General features: G+C 40.7%; 1 protein-coding gene across 1 annotated transcript in view; it reads right to left on the minus strand.

The window, feature by feature from the left end:
* SORCS3 (sortilin related VPS10 domain containing receptor 3) overlaps positions 1–16,030 on the minus strand; it is a 2,496,310-nt gene that overhangs the window by 1,450,371 nt on the left and 1,029,909 nt on the right. Inside the window, exon 3 of the mRNA XM_085603452.1 lies at positions 14,731–14,830. Within this exon, the coding sequence (XP_085459578.1) occupies positions 14,731–14,830 (100 nt within the window). The remainder of the gene's footprint in view (positions 1–14,730; positions 14,831–16,030) is intronic.

A 16,030-nucleotide genomic window follows, 5' to 3' on the forward strand; every position in this document is an offset into this window, starting at 1 on the left:
GTGATTTCATGGCAGTGCATCAATACTACAATATTTTAGTAAACTCATATTCCTACGTGTTGACAATTGTACAATTATCTCTCACATTTTATTTATGTATTTAATATCTAAAACTTCCCCAGGCAATTTAAATCAAGTTGAGGTTCATCTACAGCTCAAATGTGTAACAGCTTGCATGGAAGCCATGATAAACTTTGGCGCTTTTCACAAAGGTAAATTTAGTTATAAATGAAAGTCTGTAAACAAACTTATCTGCACCCATAACTACTACTCAAGGGGATGGTAAATGGTCATTTCAAGGTGTGCCAAGGCGTGGTTAGCCTTGGAACGTGTTAACCCCCACAAACAAGTACGTTTGTGACATTCACAAACTCCATTCAATCCCCCTGCAACACTTGAAAGAGTCTGATTTTAGTCGAGGGCACGTATAAACTCCTTTCTAAGGTGGGAAATGGAACAAATCACGCGCAGATGCACTGGGCATATAGGTTCAGGGGCTGCTCTGCAGGGAAACATATTTTCGCCATGGAAAATCAAAAAGTGTGCATTTCTAAAAGGAATGCGAAAGCAGCTGTGCTGAGTTCACTTTTGAAAACTCTGCACAAAATGAATACTTCCCTGGAATCCATATGGATACCTTCACCTGGCAAGATGTCTATGCAAATTCCAGGGGATCTTTACGAATTCCAGAAATGTGTAAATATGCATTCTCACTAGTTGTAAATCTGCAAGAGCAGCGTTACATTTTTGTTGTAAAATTGCATGTAATTTATTACCCCTTAGAGAACTGACTCAATGAAAGTGAACATTAGGATTATATTTAAAAAGTGACATGCAAATGTATGTACATATTTAAAAAGCAAACAATCATGAATAGATATTTGCATGTTAATCCATTTCATGTATGTATTTAGTTATTTACATTTCTATTTATTTTAGTATTGTAATGCAATAAAGAATTTTAATGAGTTACAACAATTCATGGTTGTTCTCAGGGAATGCACATTGGTGAAACAAACCTATCTAGGAAGCATTTTTGGATAGTTCACAACTGATGTTAGACTCTTGAATTAGGATATCTTTCAGGGAGTGTGACTGAATCATGTTGTGTCTGAGCTTGTTTCACTTAAGATAATGGTGCATGTCAATGCACAAAGGAAGGGTCCTCACTATGAAGACAGATGGTATTAGTTTGAATTTTACGCTAGTGCAGTTTAGTCCTTACAACCTTGGCATGGTCTTCCCCCAAGACCTTTTGCCTTCATTCCCTTACTTTGCTGAACTCTCTTTTGTTGGCATTAGGACTCTGTGCACCTTACCCCTGCTAATCAGTTCTAAGGTGCTTGTGCTCTCGCCCTAAAACATGGTACAATAGCCATACACCTAATTGGCACGTTTAATTTACTTGTAAGTCCATAGTAAATGGTACTGTCTCTACCCAGGGCCTGTAAATTAAATGTTACTGGTGGGCTGCTGCACTGATTGGGCCACCCACTAAAGTAGCTATGTAAAGTTTTAAACTACTGTTCCGACCAGGCGAAATTAGACTTTGGAAAAGCCTGCACCTTCCTTTTGAATATGTATAAAATACCCCTAATGTAGGCCCATAAACGCTCATGTGGCAGGGTGCATGAAATTTAAAAAGGAGGACGTGTTCCTACGTTATGCAGGTCTTGACAGAAAAAACTCCTACAGTTGTTTTACACTGTTGTAAAGGCCTATATCTCCCATGGGCTAACACTGGATATGCTGTTTACTCTCAAATTAATTGTAATTTAAAATCCTCTTTAATGGCAAAGTCATATTTTGGATTATAATTTTGAAAATTAACTTTTAGAATGTTGGCTTTTTCCTGCCCAATTTTTCTGAGGCCTTTCTAGGAGTTTCCAGCTGTCTGGGTACATTAGTGGTTCCCCCATATAGGATGAGTATTGAGCCCAGACAGTACACAATGGGACCTGGGTATAGCTGGTAGAGGGTATTCCTGGCAGGATGGCTGGGGAGGAGCCGTACCCTGTCCTGGGTACATTTTAAAAGCCTTGCACAAAGCACACAAATTAATCTGGCAGAAGGCCTGCCCTTGCAATTGCCACCTTTGACAGTTTGGAGCTAAGACCAGCAGAAAGGAGAAGAAGTGATCAGAACCAGTTTTTGGGGTAGGCCAGAGAGTTCCCCCACTCAAAGGCTGCCACTAAATATAAAAAGGTGATTTTCAGACCCACTTATCAGTATACTCTTAGACCTGTGGAAGATTCAGATATAGGACTGACCTCCTGCTGCCATAAGGACTGCCCAAATGCTAGAAGCTGCCTTGCTGGAAGGAAGAATGGACCTGCCTGCCTTGATCCCAGGCTACCCAGAGTAACTTCAAATGTCAGTTGGTGGACATGCTGTGTGAGCTACAGGGACACAACAAGCTTCTATAGGCCTCACTGCAACTGCCCAGTACCAACTGCACGTGTCTGGACATGTCTGAGCCCTGTTGTTGGCTTCTGCACGAGTGAGTCCTGATCCTCAAGAGGTAGGCTATAAGTCATGGATTCTTGGATGACATCAGTGAAAGCTCTTCTTGAATTAAAAAGTGAAAATACTAAAGTTTGGTCTTTTCGCATCCGCGGATGGGCTAGCCTGCTCCCACGACGAGTGCCAGTGCGAAGGTCAGGTGGGACCTGCACTTCGCATTGACAGTGATCGACAATCAGCAACCACGAAGCTTCAGTGAGGACCGGCTCTTTGCACTATAGCAACAGCCATTCACGTTGCTTGGCCTGCTTTTCAAACTGAGAGCCTCCTCTTCACAGCCTCCTCTAATGTGACCACTACTCCTCCTGCCACAATTGAGAAAGTAACTCTTCACTGGGACTAACCTGCTCCCTGTATCTGAACCATGCCCCATTGCGGTTGGTCTGAACTTGTGATTTTCTCCCAGTCTAACATGACCAGATAACTGCAAGTAACGCTTTCTGCTTCTTGTGCTATTTTCACTTAAATCTTTAAAATTCATTATCTCCAGTTCTACTCATTGGATTTTATTTGTTCTGGTATATTTTCACGTCATCATATACATAACTGCAAAGGTAAAAACTATCAAAAAAAGTGCTTTTTAACACCATCATATCATTTAAAGGAAACCTATCCTGTCCATGAAAAGATCATCTTTATTCTCACAGTTATCACTGCTGTAATTAATTTCTGCAAAGGAATTGATCAGGTTTTAAGTTCAAAACAGCAATTAAGCTGTACAGAGAATTACAGTTGTAAAGAGTGTAAAAGGGTGCAAGGGCACATCTCATGCTAAAATATAACCTTATATGCCAGTTTTGCAGTTTGCATATTTATGTGCAATTTCACAAAATGTTGCCAACATTTTGCATAACTAAGCATAACCAAATTAATCAAATTTCACAGATTTTGCTATTAATTCAGATTTTGAAAATTAAGTGGGAAATAACTTTGAAGCATTTGTCTAGCATTTCCGAAGGAGGAGATAGGAAATAAAGATTTTCATCTGATTTAGGCCTATTGTAGGCAAAGGTTTGTAATATCGATACAGTGAAATAGCTTTTACTCCAGTGTTTAGTGTGCCATATTTTTATATATTAGCACTGTGCTCTGCAAGCTTTTTATACACACTTTATGGTTGACTTAGGAATACATAAAAATAGGCTACACAGGAAGGACATTTTACCTTGCCATGTGTCACTGCAGTGCAGGTAAACTGCAGCCCACCCCGAGTACACTTGTGCTTCAAGAAGACATATACTTTTGGCACAGATAAGGGTGGTGTAAATGCACACTTCAGCCCATTAGTGACATTTAACCTTCCTTGACAAAGATGTATTTTAGGCACCATTTACAGTGCACTTTTAGGGAAGGTAAATAGGATGAACAGGGAATTTCAATATAGCACATGTGGTACAGGGGGAGCATATATGTTTTACTACGGTTTAGAAGTGGTAAAGTACACAGAGTCCTAAAACCAGTATAATCAGACAGAACAAGAAGGGGGACTATGACAAAAATGGGGTTATTTCTGACATTCACCTACTTTCTGATCACGCTGTCTTATTGCCAGAGCCACCAGCTTTGAATTAGTAAAGACCTTCTGTAGCTAGTACCTTTCAAATTTTGGGACTTAGAAGGATGTGTCACATCACAAGTTCTGGAAACCACATGCTGAAAGCTGGACATAGTGCTGTTGGTTTTACTGTGGCTGTGATCAATCACAGGACTAACTTAGAAAGCCCTGTTGCAGCACTCTGGAAGTCATAGAACTGGACTGCACACAGATCAAAGGATTTCTACTGACTTTGAGGAGAAGGACGTGATTAATCTGAAAGAAACTTCTGAGAAAGGCTGGTTTAACACATTTTGACTTAATAGCTACTGGCATCTTTTCCCCTTCTGACCTTGATTGAATCTGACAACCAAGATCAACATGTGCCTTACAAGAGGCTCAAGGACCTGCACAGGATATCAAATGACTGGTTCTATTGATAGGCCTAAAAAGCCCTGTTAACCAAATTACTGTACCACCAACATATGATCTGTTATTAAACCCCGGGTCCCACAAACACTGATAGGCAGGAATTGCGACCTTCATACGGTTCCTACAACTACTTTGGATTTGTGATGTGTCATTATAACCTCTTTTCAAGTTCAAGAGGAATAATTGTGTTTCTCTTTTCTTCAAACATAATTGGGGTAGCTCACATTGGGCGGGCCTTTCCAGCATAATCTCAAACAATTACAACTCTCTTTGTATGACCTGTGAAAGATGTTATCAAAGATATACATTTCTGTGTCTCCTAGCCACAAAAGAGGATGTTACTTTGCCAGGTGCATTTAATCCTGCCCAGTTGGTGCCCTAGTGTCAGTGGGTAAACCAAAATGTCCCTGCATTATAAATGACATAACTATTGATCACTGTTGTATATCATATTATAACAAAGTCGCTTAATGCAAAGTTTTCAGAAGTCATACAATAGCCAGTCTCATCAAATGAATCAACCAATATTTAATTAGAAGAATTCAAAGTGGTCAAGTAAACATGCCACGTAAATAGACAATACATTTATATACAGAATAGGAAACTGGTAAATATAAAAACTTCAGAACTACTCAAATTGTGCCCAAGCGCTCTGTTCTAAACACACATTTGAACTGGTCTAATCACCTGTGGCACTGACAGCATTTCGACTTCAAACAAATTAGATAGCCATCTTCATGATGAAGTTAAATTCTTAGCCTCAAGCATAAAAGAGTCAAAACTTTGAATTAAAAAAATAATAACCGAAAAGTTCCCTGAGTAGCATGATAATAATTAAGTGGGTACAATTAATTTCTACCCACTGCAGAAACAGAAGCCACCTAATTTCAAAACCAAAAGATACTGCACTGCAACCACCAATATCAGCAGCCAAAACCAGGTGCGGCCAGTTTCAAGGGTGCCACAGAACAGTGAAAAATCTAAATCACAGCTAAACAATTTTAAAATAGCAACCCTTAAAGTTATTGAAATTACTTGGGTGTCAAACACGAGGCATCATTTAGTTTCTGTGTACCCACTAACACTCTGCACTTATAAGATACTAATTTGAGGTGCAATCGATTTCTTGAGCTGTGTGGGTTAATCCCCACTTTTAGTCAAGAAAACTGGAGGCCCCTACATACTGGAAGAACCAGGTAATAGACATACTGTTAGAAATCACTTTCCAATAAATAACTTTCTATTTAGTGAGAGTGAAATCAATATTCACTTTTGGGTAGTTGCCATGTTACATTTGGGTTTTGCGTAGCAGTGCTGGTTAAACCTTGTGTATGAGTAAACATTAGGGCAAAGTCAATGTTGGTCTGGCATTTTCAATTCATAAACTAGAGCACAGGAATGAGAATGTTTTGACAGTCCCACAAGACCTGAAGGAATCCAAATATTGTTGATTCTTTGTGATCTGTTACAACAGTGACATGAAACATGGCGGATGGAGCTAAGCTGCAGAGCGGCTAGCTCGCAGCCCCCAGTGCTGCTCCCCGCATCCTGCACTCACCCTCTCCTGCACTGACATAGATGCCATCTGCCAGTGAGGAGAAAAGGAGGATGACCACAGCTCAACGTGAGGGAGGAGGATGCTATACTGTCTGAAATCAATGTTTTGTGATATTTCTGTGACCTCAGAGAGAAAGGAGCAAGGAACACAGTAGAATACTGTACTGTCCAGTACAGTACAGAACAAGGAGTGCTGATACTTTAACAGGCTGAGGGTGGTCACGGGTCCAAAGACAGGAGCTGGCATCCACATTTAGAAACCTCCCAGGAGTGTGTGGCATCGGAGCGAATTGCAGACTGCGGCTAGGGCCAGGATGCACCAACACACCCTCTCTTTCCCTAATCTCCCTTTACTGCCGTAACTCCCTCTCTATACATTCTCCAGCTACAGGTGCCTTTGAAATCTTCATACAACAAGGACAGTTGTGCTACATGAAGAACCGGGGTACTGCAAAAAGTAGAGAAAGTTTCTGTTATAGAACACTACACTGGCTCCAACAAGTGATTAACTTAAAGCTGAACTTTAAGCCCCATCCTTACTATGGCATTTGGATATCTGCTCAGTCTCTTATCTTTGCATGTATATATGTTTTTGGGGGTGAACCCCTGCATCTCTTAGTTGGATGCACTCAACACACAGTCCACCCCAGGAAACAGAGTCCAAACAGAACTGCAGTACCTTGAGAATCACGAAGAGTGCTAAAAAAGCGAGGTGAGTGCTACGGATTACTTTTTGGATTTCATATTTGTTCAGAAAACACTTAATCTCTTCTTTATAAGGGACATTGATCGGGTCAGAGGCTCAGACTTGAAAGCATTCTGCTTCTTACCGACCCATCAGTCAACCGGTCATAGGTCAGGAACCTCAAGAGGATGGTGGATAAATCCAAATGTGAAACAGCTAGCTGCCCAGGGCCTAAGAGCCTCAAGGGGGTGGTAAGAGCAAGACTGTTATCTGAGACAGGCTCAATTGGGAGAGGGATAAGCTAGCAGGAGCAATTCACTTCGAGACTGGGAGGCCAGAGATCCCCCACCCAGAGCAGCATTGCAGAGGGGGGGAGGGGGTTTATCCCCAGCATCAGACTACTTCCTAAAAAGAGAGGATGACACACCAAATCAGTCTGTGGCGCACTATGAAGTCTGCAAGACCACCAGCCTGAGCCAAGTAAACCATTTGAGGTTCAATGGGAGGATGCACCAGAGTTCTCAGGTCTTGCTAAGGGTTATACAGCCATGTTAGAAGAGAATCTGCAAGGGAGGAGTGTGTGGGAGAGGGTGAGCAACCCATATCACTGTAGGAGAACAGTATGGGCCGGACTGGCAATCACATCTCCCTGGGGAACTGGTTGGTACAATGTCACAACACAGCCTTGTTATCAGCTGCCAATAAAAGCAATAATAGGACTGAGTCGCACCAAGAAAAGCAGCTAGAATGTGCACAATATACACTGAACATTTAAAAGAGTGGTGGATTTAGCTAGAGACAGACCACAGTCTTAAACAGGTTTGTTGCTCTAACAATGCAGACAGAATCTAACTGAAGCCTAGGCTCAGGCAATAAAGAATCAGCCACCCAAGGGTCAGGAAGGTTGGAGAAAATTCTATATACATTGGCACAGGGTGTCCAGACTCGGCTGACTTGGACAGTTCAATGGCCCCACTCCCTTCTGGTCAGTCCAAATGCTCAAGGGCAAGTTATCAGAAATACGGACAGTAAAGAATACCCAGAGGGAATAAGCATAGCAAAGTTAACAGAAAAGGTGGAGGCTCTGGATGCATAAATGACTTTCTAACCAAGCAGCAGGAGATGGAAAAGTGTCTGTCATGTTCGGAATTGCAGGCACATGTAACACCGCCAGCAAATTAGATCCTTGGTGAGAAAGTGCGAGGACTTGTAGAACACGTCCCATCACTCAAACATATGGGTACTGAGGGTTCCCGAGGATTCCAAAGTATCAAAGCCATTGTTGGAAAAATGGCTGGCACACCTTCTAAGAAAGTCATTAGGCTCAGAAATTGCAGAATTGCCAGCCCAAGATTTGTCAATTGCAAGGACCCATCAGATCCCAACAGGTACCCATAGGCAGACTCAAGGCTGTTGACAATCATTGCTTATTTCGAGAACTATCGAGTGAATAAACTACTCCTGAGCAGAGCCAGGGAAAGAAAGTGTATTCCTTGGAAAGGAGATTTTCTTTTTCAATCTTTTCGGACCTTGTCTGGGAGATTGCTAGGAAGCAGAAAGAATTCAGGATTTTCATGCAGGAGTTTAAGGTGCTGGCTATCCTGGCCTCCATCTGTAGAGCACATTTAAAGCTTAATTAGGGAGGGAACTTCCAGGACTTTATGGACTCAAATGAGGCCCGAGATTTCCCCTCTGTTCATAAAGCTTTTTTGTCAGGGAGAGGGAAGTCTTGGTTTGGGTAGCGAGAGCAAGAAAGGACTAGAGCCCAACAGTTAAATAAACCTTGGCAATGTTTGGTATTAGTATAGTTGTTAGGGGTTTACCTACTACTGAAATGTTACATCATGAATAGATGATCTAGACAATTGATAGAGCCACATAACCAACCTCGATCTTTCCTTTTTTTCCTCTCTCTCTCTTTTTCCTCTTCTCTTACACATGGTTTCTTTGTTCAGAGGGGGGTGAGGTAGGGGGCACCACTACAGGACAGAGGAATGTATTTGTTCTAGCTCTAGGTGTGGAATTAGCATCCCCTTCACAGACGCAGGAGCCAGTATGGGCCCCATGAATGGGCCACAACCCACACACAAGAGATTACCAATTTAGGTTAGCTTCAATGCTAAGGGTTGAACAATAAGGTCAAGAGGGATGCTGTCTTTGCTTGGATGAGACAATATAAAACCAGTGTCATTTTGATACAGAAGGCTTATTGGATATCAGGGAGGGAGAAGGAGAAAATAGTGCACTTGTGTGCATGGGATGTATTCTTCTCCTTTGTACATGCGGCACAGAGAGGTGTGGCTATTTTTGTTAAGGAGGATCTACAACCAAAGTATGATAAGGTTATCAAGGACCGGTCTTGGTTTTGGACCATACTCCCCATAGAGGGTGGGAGTCACATGATTACCACCAGAAATGAATATGGCCTGATGGGAGATGATCCTAGTCATCTCCAGATTTGGACATGGTTCTTGTGTCCCCTCACTGGGGCAACTATCCTAGGTTGGAATTTTTATTTATTGCCAGACCCAGTTTTTGATTCCTCTAATATAACACGCATCCAGCATAAAAGACAAATTCGATGAGACATCGGACACTTGTGTACACATTTAGGTTCACAAGATGTCTGGCGTTCTAAAAATGTGGGCCTAACTTTCTTCAGTAAACGGCTGATTTTTTTGACCTGGTGATTACAGACTCAGTGCCGACAGTCATTATCCTACTGGATGCAGAGAAGGCAATTGCCCTCATGAGTTGGAAATGCCTTTTCAATACCACAGGCAAGTTTGGATTCCCACCCCAACTCACAGGCTTAATGCAGGCCCTATACCAGGGAACAGAAGCCGTCTTGGTTATTAATAATAAGCAGTCAGGAGGAGTGAGGTTGGAATGGGGGACGAGGCAGGGCGTCCCTCTCTCCACATTGCTATTTGCCCTGTTTATTGAGACCCTAGCACAGGCTATGTGTCAAAATAGTTTTATTTTAAGATCAATTTCAGAGAACCTGGTTAAAAAATTGTAGGCACCATACTTAACACGTACAGTGATTAATATAAACAGGGTATTTAAAACAATCAACACCTTTCCGGGCTTAGGAGAATATAGGATAATTGAGTCTAAAATGTAATGATTACTTTTTAATGCTGCAGTGGAAAGCCTCCTGCCCCTTCTGAGTACGAATTAAAAGGCAGGCCCTAAGAGATATTTAGGCATACATTTTGGGAAAAATAAAAGGATTTTTTCCACAACTGCGATCCAGTGTTAAGTAGAGTGGATAACTCACTGCTATCTTGGAGGTGACTCCCGCTCTTAATTATTGGGTAGAATTGTCTTAATTAAAACAATGATACCCCCCCTTATTTTTAATCCTCCTTTGACCATTTCATATAAATTACAGAACTGTTTTTTTGCTAAGTTGAATCAGTCAGTTGTTTTTATGGAATCCAAAGCACCCCAGGTCGATATGGAGTAGAATTACACCTCCATAAAAAAACTACGACCCAATACATCTAAGAAATCCTGATAACATGGGAATCGTATGTATTTAACAAACCAAATGGTTTAAAAACAGTACAAATTAGTTGTTTGTCTGTAAAAACACGGAGTGATACACGCAAGGCTGGTCCTTGTATGGTCCTGAGGAAGTGGTTGGGGTAACCACGAAACATGTCGACCAAGTAATTAGGGACAGGCACACATAACGTTACTGTACTCTATTACTAGCCCCATTTGAAAGTACATTTACCGGATAGGAGCAGAATAAAATTAGGGCTCACTATCCAGGTAATTTTTATTGAATTATTTTCACTTTTCACTCCACACAGCACAGCACAACACATCACTACACATAGTTGAAAATATAAAAGTGCTCCTGCGTATTTCGTTAAGTTGTAGCACGCCCCAGACAGTAGATGCCTGGGAGGACCCCTATGATGAAGCATGTCACCCTGGGGCAACCCTAGGTGAGTGAGGGGACTCTAGAAAAATAAGTGTTTTTTCTAGTGTAGGACTCTATTAATTTATAGAGCACCTATATATATTTTTTTCTAGGTAGGCTTTATCAGGATCCTTTTTGGTTCCCTTTGTTTGACCGAAATGGGCACTCTGCAATTGCCGAAGAATTAGGGCAGACTTGGATTCCCAGACGTACGGCGTTATTATCCAGCATCCTTGGGAATACAGCTATGCCATCTGTCAGTAGAGTCTTCCAGGTTTGACAATTTGATTCTCCTCCGAACGCTGACTGCCTGAAAACTCACTGACCCTTCATGGTATGTAAACATCCCTAAACTCCAGAAGAAAGTCAGCTATAAGTCAGTAACCCAATTTATGTTATGCAGGAAGAGGATATTTTCAGCACAAGGAATTCCTAATATCAATGCTAAGGCTCCATTAGGATGTTGCAGCTCTCTGTGGTTAGGACTGATGAAGGAGACTAAAGGCAAATGGGCTGACCTGGGTATAACCAAGGTGAGGGACTTTATGGAGGGCCTAGGTTCAAATCTCCACAGGTGCTGTTTTTGGGCAGAACTCTGCTCAGTCAGCAGCATTTATTCATGTGTGCTCAAATTTGAGTGATTAAAGTGATATTACTGGGGTAGCTATATACTCCTGTAAATGAATTGTAAAAGATCGGTTTGGGGGCCTGAGCTAACCTCTCAATTTGATTCGATAACGGGCCTTAACCCCAGATCCCGCGCAGTTAATAGAAGGTGTAAGGAGAAAATGTATGCAATGCACGAGGATTGATATTAATGATCAACAACGTGAGAGGTAGTTTAATCTGAGTTTCACCTGCCTCAGGGTGTTAATTTACAGTGCATGGCCTTTTTCTACCGATGGATGCTTTATTTGACACCCTGTGGGGATTGGTTTCATATGTTTTGGGCCTCTCATGTCCTGAAACTTTAGTGAGGGAGGAAAGCTGGTGACTCAGTAGACTAATGTGTCCACTGCAGAAGCATGTGTTTAATCTCATGGTTACAGGTTCAAATACTAGTGGGTCCACTCAGCCTCAATAAAATGAGTACCAGTAAGTTGGGTAACAATAAAAATCTGTTATTCAGCCCCAAGACTGCTTATGGGTAAACGTGCACTTTACAAATACATGTTATGTTATTTAATGCGGAGAGTTGGCCCATTCAAGTAAACTTCGATCCAACGTCAGAAGTGGCCCTATTAAGGCTGGTAGACCATTATCTTTTACAAACCCGGAAAGAAGAACTATTATATACAACACTAATTGCATGGTGATTGATTACCACTTATTGGAAGCAACAAGTAAGTGGTTGAAGAATATTTGCCGTCAAATCTTAACCCCAGAAGGTGCTTCTAGTTTCTTTTGGAGTGGCTTATTTATAACTGTCCTTCATTTTCTATAGTAATCATGTATAGCTTTGACTGGGCATGTACTGAATTCTATACAAAAATTGTGACAGATTTTATTTGTCCTTCAAATCTACTTCCAATGAATAAGCCTTGGCTGCTCAGACAAGCAAGCTTTTTAGCACCTGGTATTCTGAGAGAGGACATGGTTATATCGAGTCAATGTTTATTATGATACCGTTTTACCAACTTTATTGCACCTCCAGATTACATAAACTAATTGCATATGACATATTTCAGAATAATTATTCTTATAACAAAATAACAGATATTAATGTTCTAACACTGGCATTAATATAATGGATTGAGTTACATTAGACTAATCTTTCAAATACTTTCAAAGTGTATTTTTATTAGAAGTAGAATAAATGTTGTCATTCAACCAAATTAAAATTTGTTTTAATGCTAAAGTCAGATTTATTTTAGTTGTGAAGTGGGCCAAAGCAGGGCTTTCCCCTTTGGTGAAGTAGTGCAAGTTTCCAGGTGTCACAATACCTAGTACTGTAAAAATGTCCTGCCTGCCCAGAATGCTACGTGGCCAGGACATACTGCGGCAAGGAACTGGAGCTAGCTATTTTCCCTCATAGCCAGCCACGAATAAATACATCTGACAGAATTTTTGAGTTCTTTGAACACAGTTGAAGGATAAACTTCTTTGTACAAAAGATACCGTCCAAAGAAAATGCATTTGGACAGGCATTTGGAGATAAGGCAACATCCCCTGTCTAACCTCTCACGATCTGGAAGCTGAACAAAGTGTTTGAGCTGAACTAACTGGAAAAAAACTATTTTTATTATCACAACCCCATTTTATTTTCTGATTGATGGTTGTTCCTGGGAGGGAAAACTCCAAAACCAGTCTGCAGTGTTGAACTGATTTGCAGTACAGTGGATTCTCAGTAAACCTGGCACAACAGAGATTGAACTACGATTGTGCTGTTGTGAAAAGCGTAGAAATACAAATAAATTCAACATAACCTAAATCACATAACCTAAGTTCCAAAAAGGCTAAACGCCCCACTTATAATTAATAGAAGGAATTCAAGGACACATACTCAGAGGGATGATCAAAACAATGCACACAGATGTCTTTGCTGCATTTCTTGGTTTGTAACACGTTTGACTATGTGTAACATAATTAAAGCAGCTCATGTATTACTTTTATTTAAATACATTTCATTGTTTGTGATTTAATAATAAAGATTCATATATCACAGAGAAATAAATTAAATCTTATGAAAAATCAAATGTGTTAGCTAAGCATTATTCTTGAAAGAATATTCACAACATCAGCATGGGTTTTTAAAAAAACACAAATGTATACTTTTGACTACCTTGCAGCATGTTTTGTATCCACACTATCTAATCAATTGGTGTACACTAGAACCCAGACCCTGGTCCAACCATATTTATGATAGGCACCAATAGCCATCATAAATACTTCCCATTAACCTATACCGGCTTAAAATCTCATAGAAAAGCCCTCATGGTAGCCTACAACACTCTTTTCATCACTTCCCTCCCATCACTGTGCCCCACTTCCTACATTTGAGAATGCCACAAAGACTCTGGTCGGGCTGCTTTGCAATGGGGTAGATCGCAAGAAAAACTGTCTCTTTACTCTGAAAGCAGATTATGTATTCTAAAATCTTTGTTGAAAAATATTTCTAAAATGTATGTATTCTAAAATCTTTGTTGAAAAATATGTATTGCCCACCAATAGGAAGTCATTCGAAACATGACATCAGCTGAACAATATTGCTAAGAACAAGGGGGCATACTAGCAAGGGCCAGATTTTTTTATCGCCCAATTACCAAGCTGTCGCTAACAGCCGTTAGCGACAGCTTCCAGGCGATAGCGACCGGTTTGGGGCCCGCTTTGCATGTCAGCGATATTTATCGCTAATGACATGCAAAGTGGGCGTACCCAAAGTGGTAACAACTGAAAGCAGTCGCTAACACAGCTATCGCCTATTAGCAATACCCCTGGCGCGATAAAAAAACGCGTGCTAACCGCGATTAGCTCCAGGATTTTACACCTGGTAAAATCCTGATTTAGCCATAATAGTCAAAGGGAGGTGGATTCTACGGCTAAGTCCCCACCTGCCTATTAGCGAAATTTTCCTTAGCTATAGGATTTTTATCGCTGGAAATCTCACGTTGAAGATGGGATTCGCCGCTATCGCTGGATTTTTATCGCGGTGGAGATAAACATTGGTAATACAGCGTTATCGCCGCGATAGAATCCAGCGATAGGAGGCGATAAAAAAAAATCGCGGTTTGCGATAATTATCGCAAGTTGTTGCTAATATGGCCCAAGGTCTTTGTAGTACAGACACTAGAGAGTACTATACATCTGTTTACTAATATGTTTTTCTCTCTGGGTTATCCTTGTATCAAATCTCCTGGAAATATGAGAATAATGATGCTCCCTGTTGTTGTGTGTCTTTTAAACGTTGTCACTAGTAAAATTGATATCTTAAGTATTATGCTGCCTCTCTGAAGTGAAAAGTACTTTCATAAACATAATCCAACAGAAAATTTAAAAAAATATATTTTTGGAGGAGTTTTTAAATCCTAGATCTATGAAAAAGCTATCACATGAAATGCTTACCTTCTTTTTATTACTTGGACTGACGTATAGATAGCTCAGCACTGTCTTAAGTCCCACTTTTTCATTAAATTTTTCATATGTGGTGCCGTAGTCAGTAGATCTGTAGTGAAACAAAATCTATGTTAAATTCGTATGAAACAAAGTACATCAGTTGACATACGACTTCAGTTTGAAAGCTCTCTAAGGTAAAACCACAAATTCTTCATAAACAGGCGAGGTGCAGCATAAACATTTCTTCTACAAAGATTTTTGTATATCTCAAGTATCACACTTTAGTAGTAGTGAAGGTGTGCAACATCACAAGGCTTTACCTGCTGTTGAAATTACTGCGAAATATCTTGGAAGGTTATTTATATTTTTGTACGAGAATACTTCCATTAAAAGAAGACATTTTTTCCAACAAAATATAATTTTGTTGGGTTGTATTCTCTTAAACGAAACTATGGAATCACTGAAAATATTCATTTGCTAAAATGCTTTGTAATTTATTAAGGAGATCTTTGCAATCGTCCCCAGCCAAGGGGGCATTAATACCTCACGTGATATTACTGATATTGTGGCGTTCAGAATTACAGCACAATTATGTTTTCTGCCGGGTGAAATGTTGATGACACTATAAAGTGCCTTTTTTCCTGTTCTAAGCTACAAAATGAAAAATACTTTCGTATTTCGGTCATACAAATATTACCAGGTTTTATCTGGCATATGTTTTGTGGGTAAACACCAGCCGCGGTCGGTAGTAGGAGTAACTGCAGGGAGGTGATGTGGGGAGGGGGAGGGGCAGGGTGGGGGGTAGTAAACTATGGATTACGGAGGTTTACAGGTAAGTTAACATATAAATTAATAAAAACGAATTTTGTTGCGTGCACTGCATCCCCAAATGCGATGCAGTGCACGCAACAAAATCCGTTTTATTAATTTATATGTTAATTTACCTGTAAACCTCCGTACTCCATAGTTTACTACCCCCCACCCTGCCCCTCCCCCTCCCCACGTCACCCCCCTGCAGTTACTCCTACTACCGACCGCGGCTGGTAAACACATGTGTGTCTCCTAATCCAGAATAGAGTGAAACCTCGTATGTGCGCCCAAATCTGGACTAGTGCAGCATTGAGAATTAGAGAGTTAATGTTTTTTTTTTTAATGAATGGAAAGGGTCTTGAACTTTAATGCCCTTGGGTCACACCCTAGTCTCTTTTATCAGTCTGGATATGACAGTAAGCCATACTGAGTGTTGTGTGGTGCAACAGGGAGACCCACGATGGATTGCGTAGGAGGGAGTCGAACAATGTTCATCATC

Source organism: Triturus cristatus, chromosome 1_2 (assembly GCF_964204655.1).
Source record: "Triturus cristatus chromosome 1_2, aTriCri1.1, whole genome shotgun sequence".
NCBI lineage: Eukaryota > Metazoa > Chordata > Amphibia > Caudata > Salamandridae > Triturus > Triturus cristatus.